The following is a 13,228-nucleotide window of genomic DNA, read 5'->3' on the forward strand; positions in this document are numbered from 1 at the left end:
AACTGTGAGTCCTGGCTTGCTAAATTTATTTTATGTCCTTGTATTGGGTTGCACTCTGCTGTTTTAAAAACACTATGTAATGTGTGTGACTGCATTTAATGATTACATTCTATAACCGTATGCCATGAGCTTATAGAAAGCACAACTTAAAACTCATCATCTGACGAAAGTCAGTGTTAGGCAAATCATGAAAACCCCCCTAAAAGATGAATGGGAAAACAACAACAGCAACAAAAATCTATGTAACTGGGCATTAAATTACCAGGAACAGCAGGATTACTGGGAACTAACAGGTTGAATAATGTCTGTTTCTTAAAGAACTCAGAATGAAGAAATTACTTTTGAAAACACTGAATTCAATGAGCTGCTTTGTTGAGAATGGAGAAAATAGACATGAAAAATTTGGGTGAAATACCTTTTTGAATTAACAAAGTGGAAAAAAGTATTTCTAAATTGATATATTATTGCATATGTCTTTTAAATATTTGTAAGAAAAGTTTTAAATTAAATGTGAGTATTCTCTTTGACTCTTTATATCAGGGATCTACAAAATATGACCTGTAGGTCAAATCCTGCCCATTGCCTGTTTCTGTAAATAAACTTTTATTGGAACACAGTCAAGCTCATCTATTTGTTTGCTTTTCTGTGACTATTCTCACATCTCTTTGGCAAAGTTGAGTAGCTGTGACAGATCCACAAGGCTTACAATATCTACTATCTGGAAATTACATATTGACCATTATATTTATATTTATAAGCTTAAATATATGTTTATATTCTTAAGATCTTTTATACCTTTCATTATATTTGGAATTTGGATTCTAACAATGTTGTTTTGGAGTAGGAACAAACCAAAAACCAATGAAACAAAATATAGACTCTATAAATAGACCGTTGCACATGTAGGAACTAAGTATATGATAGACTGCTATTACAAATCAGTGGAAGAAAGGATGGGCTATTTAATGGTACTGGGAAAATAGACTGTCTATGTGAAAAAGATTGAAATTAAATTCTTGCATCACATTACATATAAAAATAAACTTTAGATCGATTAAAAGCCTAAATGCGAGAGGCAAAATTATAATGCTCCTAGAAGAAATTATAAAATTTTTTTGTGACTGACTTAGGGGTAAGTAAGAATTTTTTATAGCCGACCACCAAACCCACAAACCATACAGGGAGAAACTGATGTATTAGAATGCATCAAAATTAAAGAATTCTGCTTAACAAAGAATTAGCAGTTATTTGTCAGACTAGAACTTTTGCTATGCTCAATTTATAAAGAATTAGCATACAGGCTATACAAACTTCTTCAAACCAGCAAAACAAACAAACAAGGCCCCCAGGAAATCCAATAGAATTTTGGTAAAGGATGGCATGAGTAGGTAGTTTATAGGTGGGACAGTCCAACTGGCTGAACTTCATTAGGAGTCAGAAAAATATGAATTTAAATGATGTTGAATAATATCACATATTGGCAAGGATAAGAGAAAACTGGAACCGTCATACCCTGCTTGCAGGTATGCTGAGTTAAACCATTTGAGAAGGAAGTTTAGAAGTATTTACTGAACTTGAGTGTATCTATTATATTCTTGCATACATGTCTCAGAGAAAAACATGTATGTGTTTGTAAATATGTCATTACAGAAATATTATAACTTTATTGGAAATACTGGATTGGCCGAAAAGTTCATTCATCTGTGAGTTGTTATGGAAAAACGCAAACGAACTTTTTGGCTGACACAATATTACAGAGCAGCGGTCCCCATCATTTTTTGGTACTAGGGACTGGTTTTGTGAAAGACAGTTTTTCCATGGACTGGGAGGTGGGGGGGTGGTTTTGCAAGATTCAAGCACATTACATTTATTATGCATTTTATTTCTATTTTGTGGCAGTCTCATGATATTCTCCCTGGAGAAGGAAATGGCAATCCACTCCAGTCTTCTTGCCTGGAAAATCCCATGGATGGAGGAGCCTGGCGGGGTCTCAAAGAGTAGGACACGACTGAGCAACTTCACTTCACTCATGATTTTCTACCTTGACTTTCGGTTTCCAGCTGATGCTCCTATGAGAGTCTAATGCCACTTCTGATCTGATAGGAGGTGGAGTTCAGACAGTAATGTGACCGATGGGGATTGCTGTAAATTCATGTTTGTTTCAGGTGTACAGCACAGTGATTCAGTTATACATGTTAAGTCTATTCTTTTCCAGAATAAAGTGCTAACTTTTAAAAAACAAAGGGATGAATAAAATGTAAATAGGGAAAATTATATATCCATTCAAGTGTGAACTTCTAGGGGTTAGCACTCTGATTCTGCAGCTGAATTTGGATCTGGCTTTACTTACTAGCAGTGTGACTGTAAGTAAAAATAGCCTCTCTGTAGAATAGGAATAATAGTAGAATATTTATAATAATACCTATCTGATACAAAATAAGCCACAGACACATTGGCTATAGTCTATTTAGATTTTACTAGAAAAATTTAAAGACTTGTTCCTGAGGGAAGGGAAGTCACATTGGGGAAGGGGAAAACAATTAATTAAAATAGGAGCCAAGCATGAATCAGCGAAGCCAACCTCATGATCAACTCTATTTTGGATACCTAAGGTTTAAAAAGAGAGAAAGAAAAAAAAAGGCATGTGTTGCAGTCTATTCTGGGAGGAGGCAGGAGGATGTATGAAATACACCCTGTAATGAGATGCACCATAGTGAGTGTAAAGGATGAGTAGCTTTAGCAGAAAGAAGGGAAAGAAACAGGGCAAAAAATGAGGTTGAAGAGGTGAATGTGTGGGCGAACATTCAAGACTTTGTAAGACTTCATTAGAAGTTTTTTCTTTTTCTTGAGCAGTCGGAAGCCATTAGAGTATTTTAAGCAGTGAGATGACAAGATAATTTTTCTGTAGTATGCAGAAGGGGAGAAGTGTGAACGTGAGTAGCCTAGCCGGGAGGCTAGGTGGGCATTGATGATAACAACGCCTATGGTATTGACCATGGATATAGAGACAAGTGGAAGGATTTAGGACACATTTAAGAAGTAAAATTGAAAGGACTTCATGATAGATTAATTATGCATTTGAAGGAGAAAGGTATATCTAGAATAATTCTATATTTCAGGCCTGCGTGATTAAGTGGTGTCACAATTTATTGAAATAGAAAATACTGGAAGGGAATTTGGCTTAATAGGAAAATTATGAGTTCACTTTGATATGCACTGAAATGCAGGTGGCGTCGAGACTTCCCAATACAGATGTGAAGTAGGCAATTGAATATTGAAGCTCAGAGGAGAAGTCTGAGCTGAGGATTTACATTTATATGTAGGAGAAAAGTGAAGTCAGGCATGGGTAGCACTGCCTAAGAAGACACAGAATGAAAAGAGAAGAGAGGCCTGAATCTCGACCTTCAAAGGAAAAAGAGCATGAAAGGCTAGAGAAACAAGGAGAAGACCAAGAAAATATAATGAATGCCAATTATATTCACTGAATATAATTTCAGGTACTGTTGAGAACCCAGTAAGATGGAGACTAAACAAATTTGTCCATTAGTTTCAGGTACAGGGAGGCCATTGGTAAACTTTGTGAGGATCAAGAGGAAACCAGATTAGGTTGGTTGAAGAGTGACTGGGATGAGGACGCAGAGATAGAATTCGGCCTGTGTATAAATGGGAAGGGGAAAGATGATCTCTTTGGCAAGGAACACGATTGAGCTCTTGAATCTGCTTGTACACCATCACTTCTACATATGGTAGTTTCTCATCTTATAGGACTGGAAGGATGACTGCAAAAAAAAAAAAAAAAATCTCTGAAAGTCCTCTCTTACCTCTTCAAACTGTTGTAGATTAGTCCTATCTGAACTTTTCACTTCTCTCTCTCTCTGCTCCCTACAACAGGGAAGATTTGATCCTATCCCGTAGCCCCAATAATGCTACAGCCTCAGGGACTGCTACAGTTCTTATTTTAAGAGCTGGTTTCAATAGCTCTTAGCTCTAATCTAGCACTTTGGGATACATAATTACCGATTTCTCTATGTTACTGACCTTCTCCCTATGTGTGAAAATGGGGGTTTCTATTTCCCTGGAGGTCCTATGTAGCACAGTTTGCTTCTATTTTTGCTTCTACAAAAAGATTTCTACTTTTCCTTCCAGTGTAACTTGACTTGGTAACTTGCCTCATACTCCAGTGCTTCTAGAACTAAAATAAAGCATTTGCTCTAATTTTCTTCTCTTTCTCCCAGAGAGGTTCAGCCATATACTGAGAGATCATGCCAGAGATCATAAGTGTATAAACAGGTATACAGTAGAAATGTATAGTCACCTTATACATAGAAAGATGATTCTTCCAAATGGTGGGAGAAGCTCTGATGCAGAGCTCATTCATGGTCCACTTAAAATCATGCTTGTTCTTGTACACGTTTTATGAACTTAGGTCTCTTGTAGTGATGCTTATTTTGTGTTACTAGAGATTCACTTAAACCTGGTGAAAGACCATCAGGGAAAATTAGCATGTTACCTGAAGTTATAGGAAAAAAAAAACTGGCAGAGCTATTTGACTTGATTAATATTAGATATGAAAATGGAAATATGCTTTTGTGGTTGCAGAGATAAAAGGACTTACATGGCTCTATTTTTAATTTACCTACTGACTTTAGGTTGGGGGCTTCCCATGTTGTGCAGTGGTAAAGAATCCACCTGTCAATGCAAGAGGTGCAAGAGATATGGGTCCAATCCCTGGGTCGGGAAGATACCCTGGATTAGAAAATGGCAAGCTGCTACTGTATTCTTGCCTGGAAAATTCCATGGACAGAGAAGCCTGGCAGGCTACAGTCCATGGTGTTGCAAAGAGTCGGACATGACTGAGTTACTGAGCACACACATTGATTATAGGTTAGCACTTTGAAACTAACTGTTTGTTAAAAGTCAAACTTATTTGAGATTATATTTATTACCAGTAAAATTCACTCCTTTGAGGCGTACACTTCAGTAAATTCTAGAAGACATACACAGTAATATCTACCACCATAATCAAGACATAGGTCATTTTCCTCACCACCAAACGTTCCTTGCATCCATTTGTAGTCAGTTCCCTTGCTCTACTCCACTCCCTAGCAACCATTGATCTGATTTCTGTCCTTGTAATTTTGTCTTTTTCAGAATGTTACATAAATTAAATCCTATCATATAAAATTAGACAATCTGTGATCCACAGGCCACATCTGGCCCACTACTTGTTTTTGTATAACCAGTGAATTAAGAATGGCTTTTACATTTAAAAAATGTTGAGAAAAAATCATTTTTTAATAATAATATTTTGCGATTATAAAAATGACATGAAATTCAAGATTTATTTATTCATCCATAAACATAAATGATATTTTATTGGAGCATAGCTATATTCATTCATTTACATATTGTCATTGGCAGGTTTCTGGTTCATGCTTTTTAAATTATGCTGAAGGTCTAGAACCTATACCTTGTCTAATCTAGCTAAGAAGTCTTTGTTGAACCCAAGGCTACACTTTTCTTCAATGTTTTCATCTACAAGTTTTATACTTTTAGTCATTTTATTTAGTTCTATAATCTATTGTTTACAGTTTTGTAATACATTTAGTTAATTTTCATATAGGTATGAAGTATGGGTTGAGGTTTAGTTTTTTACACAATGGATTTCAAATTACTATTTTTACACAGGATTTTCTGTTGTTTTAAAGGACTATACTTTATTATTGAGTGACCTAGGCATCTTTTTAAAAAAGTAGTGACCGTTTAAGTATTGAACTGTTCTGGACTCTGTTTTATTGTTTGTGTGTTTATGCTTTACCAACATTTGATTACTTCTGTAGTTTTTATAGTAAGTCTTGAAATTAGGTAATGTGAGTTCTTCAGTCTTTTTCTTTTTCAAAGTATGTTACCTAATTGGAGAGTTTTGCTATTCCATACATATTTTAGATTTAGCTTGTCAATTTGTTTAAAGAATTCTTGCTGAGATTGTGATTTGAGATGACATTGAATCCATTTCTAGAGAATTGATATCTTAACAGTACTGAAGTATTTCTCCTATTAATTAGATCTCTTTTGATTCTTATTATTAGTATTTTATAGTTCTTAATAAAGAAAGTCTTCTCGTATTTTGCTAGATTAATACCTTAGTCTTTTCTTTCTTTTATTTTTGATGCCATTGCATACTACTTTAAAAATTTTTTATTTCCAACTGTCTATTGCTAGTATACAAAAATGCAGTTTTTTTTTGTATATCCAGCATGTATCTTGTGACCTTGCTAGACTCATCTATTATAGGAGTTTTTTTTATAGTTTCTTTGGGACTTTATACATAGACAATTATGCCATCTGCTCAGTTTAAAAATATTCCTTTCCAACCTCTATGGTTTAATTTTTATTGTTTTTCTTGCTTTAATGCATTAGCTAGGATTTCCAGTCTGGTGTTGATTAGTAGTGAGAGACAACACCTTGCTTTGTTCTTGATTTTAGGGGGAAAGCACTCAGTATTTCAAATACAGTATGATGTTAGCTGTAGACCCTTTTGTGGATACTGTTATTGAGTTAAGGAAGTTTCTGTCTATTCCTAGTTTGCTGATTCAGGCTCTTTCTCAGCATATTTTGACATAATCATGTTCTTTTCCTTTGGTGGTGTTGTTAGTTGCTAAGTCATATCTGACTCTTTGCAACCCTATGGACTGTGACCTGCCAGGCTCCTCTGTTTATGGGATTTACCAGGCAAGAATACTGGAGTGGGTTGCCATTTCCTTCAGAGAATCTTCCTGACCCAGGGATCAAACATGCGCGTCTGCACTGCAGGCATATGTTTTACCGCCGAGCCACTGGGGTGTGAAATCACTAGTCAAGTCAGGGGCTCAGATAGGTTTGGATTGTGTCGTCATCTTTAGGGCACTACTGTTTTCAGATTTCTCCTACAGAGAGCTCCTGTTGCTTTTTGCTTGGGGTGAATGCAGGAGTACTGTCAGTTTGTTGGTTGGTTTATCTTTCGCTGCCCCTTCAGCTATTCTTACCCACTTACGTCACAGAGGGAGAGGGCCTCTCTCCATGTTCTTGCCCATTCCCAGGCAGCAGAATACTGGTGCTTATTTCTTGATACTAGATTTGTGATAGGGTTGGGATGTTCTGTTGTGTGTTTTCCGTCTTCCATCTTTGACAGGCTCTGTCTACGAGGGCCTCAGGGATGAGGCCTGCTCAGAGTTCTTATTACCTTTTTCCCAGGTAAGGAAGTTGGCTTGGTGTCTCTGAATGGTTTAGGGCAGGAGTTTCTACCTCTCCCTTTGTGATAAAAGCCTTTGATCTGTGGGTAAGCTCTTGGCTGGAGTTGATTTCCTGTCCCTCCTTCATGAAAAGAGGGCTTTTCCCCTCCTAAACTTTTCCCTAGCTGCAGTAGATCTTTGCCTTTGTCCTGGGGGTGACAGAGTTTACTCCCTTTTCCTGTGGCTTACAGCTTTGGCTTTTTAAGAAGAAACAGTCTGGGGAATTCCGGTGTTCTAGCAATGGCAAGCCACTCCAGTACTCTTGCCTAGAAAATCCCATGGATGGAGCAGCCTGGTGGGCTGCAGTCCATGGGGTCGCTAAGGGTCAGACACGACTGAGCAACTTCACTTTCACTTTTCACTTGCATACATTGGAGAAGGAAATGGCAACCCACTCCAGTGTTCTTGCTTGGAGAATCCCAGGGACGGGGTAGCCTGGTGGGCTTCCATCTATGGGGTCACACAGAGTCGGACACGACTGAAGTGACTTAGCAGTAGCAGCAGCAGTAGCAGCTTCTAGTCAGTCATTTCTCTTATATTTGTACATACGCACCCCCAAAAGGTTCTTTTTGTTCTTATGTCCTGCTCTCATTGTTCCTCATGAATAACCAGTACAGGTATGTGGAAAAGTGCTTGTGATCCTGGGCCCATAGCTATTCCAAATTGCCATGTTAGCCCACACTTGATTTTTACAATTTGTTAAATAAAATTTTAATGAATTTCCTCTTAACTGTCTGGTGGCCACCTCTTTCTCCTGTGCTCTGCCAAAGGTGAAATAGCGTGTCCCATTGTTCTTTGGAAGGGTTTGTCTTGGAGTTCAGATTATTTGCCCGTCTTACAACCCTCAACTCTGATGGGATCAAGAGAAGTTATGCTTTTGTAGATTATTTAGCCTTTTGTCCTTTTTAGGGTGAGAGTGACATTATTTGCAGCTTTGTAAGTCCTAAACATTAGTTCTGACTAGGAACTTTGATTTGCAAATCAAAATTATAGATTTAATCATTTAAAATCATCTTTTATAAAGACAATAATAAAAGTTTTATCACTATTTTAAAGTAGAATCAGTAAAGGCCTTACTTTTATTTGTACTGTCTTATTTGGTAGACTCCTAATATTTCACAGTGTCTTTGCAGCCAACTAATGTCCAGGCTGTTGAATAGATTTGGATAGTTAGTGAGACCACTCATCCAATGTTTTCCTCTCTGTTTTGATTCTTAATTGCATTCCAGTTGAGATTCTGTCTTGGTGATTTGAAGTTGATAGGTTTTGGTTTCCCTGTGCAAGTCATATTGCTCAGTCTATTTCTGAAGTTAAACTCTTGAAAAATAACATTATAAATATTTCATGGTATATGATTGAAAACATATTGCAGATAGTTGGTAGAAATTTTACAATTACCTTTCAAAGAAGTATGTTAATTGTACTGTTTATCAAGTTAACATGTATATCAGAAGGTAGAAAGAAGCACCATAAAAGATATTATTATCAACAGAAAGTTAAATTTTTATTCTTTCTTCTCACATGGATTTTTCAGATATAAAATTGTGTCCACAGATTGTGGTAATTATTACTATCTTTTGAGACCATCAGGAAACCAAATTTTTCTTGTCTATGTTCTCTGCAGAAAACTTCATCAGCAGTTTGAAATGTATAAGGAGCAGGTAAAGAAGATGGGTGAAGAATCACAGCAGCAGCAAGAACAGAAGGGTGATGCTCCAACCTGTGGCATCTGCCACAAAACCAAGTTTGCTGACGGATGTGGCCATAACTGTTCATATTGCCAAACCAAGTTCTGTGCTCGTTGTGGAGGTCGAGTGTCATTACGCTCAAACAAGGTACAGGATTAAAGCTGAATTTCATAATTCTCTTATACTTAAGCTCCTTGTGAATAAAATAGACAACTGAAATTAACATTCAGGTTAATCAATGAACAGAAACCTTCCCTAGTGTCTTCAGTTCATATAAAAGAATAAAAAAAACTTTGCTCTGAATTAAAAAGGTATTTATCTCATTGTTTTTGTTCTTTAGCTTATGATCTTTTAGACTCATAGGACCTTAGACTTTCAAAGATGAAGAGAATTTAGAGATCAGTTGACCTAATTCCTTATTTTATAGATGTAGATAACTCAGATCCAGAAACACTAGAGTTCATTCTTAAAGTCACACAGCTGGTTAATGTTTGAGTTGTGTCACAGCTTTTTCAATTACCTCACATAATTTTATCAACTTGGTAGATCTGCTCTTCTTTTGGCCTATATTTCCTTTCTTTCTGAAGGAGGCTCTTTCTGGCTTTGAGATTCTATGTTTCATAATTTTATGGCTTTTGAGGCTATAATACCCTTTATTTTTGTTTCAACATTAATGAAAAAAACATTAGAATATAGAATTTAAAGAAGAAATGTTAAGGCTGTGTTTCACACCTGTTCTAGATTTTTGTAGTTTATCCATCCATCCATCAAGCTAACACTGAAATTAGCAAAAGCAGTGTTTTAAATTGTCTCAATTAGTTCATTATAATTTGCATTTATCTCCTTCTTAGTAGCAGATATTTATCACCCAGTTCTTAGGTAGCTTAAAAATATGAAGCTGATGTCTTTCCATACATTACTTAGACATAATGGGAATTTGTTACCCTTTATGATTTAATTTCTCCATTTTCTCATTGCTTTCCTTTTCTCATTCTTTTGTTTTCCCCAGAACTAATAACTTTTGTTTTTCCTTATCTTTCTCCCTGGTTACCTGATTATTTTTTATTTTCCTTGACTAGTTGTGTTGGCTAGAAACTTTAGTATAATTTTGAATGGAAGTGATGAGTAGAGACATTCCTGTTTTGTTCTCATCTTGTGGAGAAAGCATTCACTATTAAGTATTATGTTAGCTGTCAGCTCTTCATAAATGTTACTAAAAGTTTTTGTTTGTTTGTTTACCTGTTACTAAAAGTTTTTGTTTGTTTGTTTACCTTAAGAATAGATGTTGAATTTTGTCAAATACTTTTTCTCTTTCTATTGAGATTGATTATATGTTTTTGCTTTCTTTGTTAATGGTGAACTACCTTGATTGATTTTGAAGTGTTAAACCAACTCTGTATTCCTGGAATAAATCCATTTGGTTATGATGGATTATATCTTTTGCATGTTAATGAGTTGGATTAGATAAAATTTTGTTTACAGTTTTTGCTTTTGTGTTTATGAGGGTTAATATCTGTAGCTTTCTTTTCTTGTGATGTCTGTCTTTGAGTTTGGTATTAGAGTAATGCTGTCTGGATAAAATGAATTGGGGACTATTTCTTTCTCTCCAGTATTTTAGTAGAGTTTCTGTAGAGTTGGTATCATTTATCCTTTAATGTTTTATAGATTTTACCAGTGAAGCCATCTGGGCATATGGTTCTATTTTGGGGGGAAAGTTTTTAAGTACAGTTTCAATTTAATAGATATAGGGTTATTCAGATTATTTATTTATTTTTCTTGAATGAGCTTTGGTAATTTGCATCTTTCAAAGAATTTGTTTAGTTCCTCGTAACATGTTGAATTTATTAGTATCATAGTATTCCATTATCATTCTTTTAATATCTATGTCATTTGTAGTGAGGCTACCTCTTTCATTCCTGATATTGGCAATTTGTATCTTCTCTCTTTTCCCCTCTTCGGTCTGACAGATACCTATTTTATTGATATTATCAAAGAACCAGTTTTTCATTTTATTGATTTTTAAATTGTTGATTTCATCTTTGATCTTTATTACTTGTTTTCTGCTGCTTACTGTGGGTTTAATTGTTTCTTCTTTATTCTGGTTTCATAAGTTGGAAGCTCAGGTTATTGTTTTGAAATGTTCCTTCTTTTCTAATACAGGCCTCATGTGCTGTTAATTTCCCCTAAGTACTGCTTTAGTAGCATCTCTCAAATTCTAACGTGTTGTCTTTTCATTTTCACTCAGTTGAAACATTTTCTAATTTTACTTTTCTTTTTTAACTTATGAATATTACATCCTATTGGGATTATTACATCCTATTAAATAATTGGGATTATTCAGTTCAGTTCAGTTCAGTCGCTTAGTCGTGTCCGACTCTTTGCGACCCCATGAATCACAGCACGCCAGGCCTCCCTGGCCATCACCAACTCCCGGAGTTCACTCAAACTCATGTCCATCAAGTCGGTGATGCCATCCAGCCATCTCATTCTCTGTCGTCCCCGTATCCTCCCACCCCCAATCCCGCCCAGCATCAGACTCTTTTCCAGTGAGTCAACTCGTCGCATGAGATGGCCAAAGTATTGGAGCTTCAGCTTTAGCATCAGTCCTTTCAATGAACACCCAGGATCGATCTCCTTTAGAATGGACTGGTTGGATCTCCTTGCAGTCCAAGGGACTCTCAAGAGTCTTCTCCAGCACCACAGTTCAAAAGCATCAGTTCTTCGGCGATCAGCTTTCTTCACAGTCCAACTCTCACATCCATACATGACCACGGGAAAAACCATAGCCTTGACTAGACAGACCTTGGTTGGCAAAGTAATGTCTCTGCTTTTTAATATGCTATCTAGGTTGGTCATAACTTTCCTTCCAAGGAATAAGCGTCTTTTAATTTCCTGGCTGCAAGCCTTACTAGGCATCAAAAAATGCATACTGAAAACAGACATAAATCCAACACATGTGGCAGTGCTATTATTCAGAATTTGAACTTTGGGGATCATCTGACAATTCATAGTAGAAAGAAACCTTAAAATGTAATGCCTGACACAAAACTTGTGCAAGTATTCAAGCCATACTCAGGTTGAGAGACTCCATCATGGAGGAGGAGATATACAGATGGCCAATAGGTACATGACGATGCACAGCATCACTAATCATTGGGGAAATTCAAGTCAAAACCACAATGAGATGCCACCTCACACCTGTCAAAACAAGTCACAGTATTGGAGAATGAGGAGAAAAGGAAACCCTCAAGCACTTTTGGTAGGATTGTAAATTGGTAGCTACTGTGGCAAACTATCGGAGAAGGCAATGGCAACCCACTCCAGTACTCTTGCCTGGAAAATCCCATGGACAGAGGAGCCTGGTGGGCTGCAGTCCATGGGGTCGCTAGGAATTGGACACGACTGAGCGACTTCACTTTCACTTTTCACTTTCACACATTGGAGAAGGAAATGGCAACCCACTCCAGTGTTCTTGCCTGGAGAAGCCCAGCGATGGGGGAGCCTGGTGGGCTGCTGTCTATGGGGTCGCACAGAGTCGGACACGACTGAAGCGACTTAGCAGCAGCAGTTCTGTGACCTGGTTTAAGATGCTTAGTCTCTGCCTCTGCTTCCTCACCTGTCAGTGGAAGTAATAATAGTACCTACCTTACAAGGCTGTTGTGAGGACAGAACGAGGGAATATTTGTGCAACACTTAGACATGTACCTGGCATGCACACTGAGTGCTTTTAAAGTGCTTTGCAGTAATTTCTTTAGTATTACTTCTTACCTAACAGGGATGTCAGGTACCATGAAAGAACCTTTCACATATGTTTTCTTATTCAGTTAAATGATCATATTTTATATTGGGTTAGTGTGTTTCTTGTTGCATACCTAAACTGATTCCGTCTTTATGAATATATATGTAAAATATATAAGGTAATTCTAATCTTTAATCTTTGAATTGACCATTTAGTCTCTTTTTTTTTTTAACACAGACTAAGTGTAAAACTGAAGTAAATATTCAAATGATTAAATTGAATATTCATTTGTAGTCATTAAAAAATATCCAAATTTTCCATTTGTTTAAAATTAAACTACTGCTCCACAGCTGGTTATTTTTTATATTTCACATAAGATTTTAATGTGTTAAGGACCTTGATAATATTTCATATTTATACATTCAGATCAGTTCAGTTCAGTTCAGTCGCTCAGTCGTGTCCGACTCTTTGTGACCCCAAAAACCACAGCATGCCAGGCCTCCCTGTCCATCACCAACTCCCGGAGTTCA

At 36.6% G+C, this 13,228-nt stretch overlaps 1 protein-coding gene across 25 annotated transcripts in view; it reads left to right on the forward strand.

Moving 5' to 3' along the window:
* Positions 1-13,228, forward strand: part of RIMS2 (regulating synaptic membrane exocytosis 2) — a 576,029-nt gene that overhangs the window by 113,480 nt on the left and 449,321 nt on the right. For all 25 annotated transcript variants that reach the window (XM_088844714.1, XM_088844724.1, XM_088844720.1 and 22 more), the window contains one exon: positions 8,896-9,106. In XM_088844714.1, coding sequence (XP_088700840.1) covers positions 8,896-9,106 — 211 coding nt within the window. The remainder of the gene's footprint in view (positions 1-8,895; positions 9,107-13,228) is intronic.

Source organism: Moschus berezovskii, chromosome 16, assembly GCF_049115385.1.
Source record: "Moschus berezovskii isolate FMDL1 chromosome 16, NW_MosBer_1.0, whole genome shotgun sequence".
NCBI lineage: Eukaryota > Metazoa > Chordata > Mammalia > Artiodactyla > Moschidae > Moschus > Moschus berezovskii.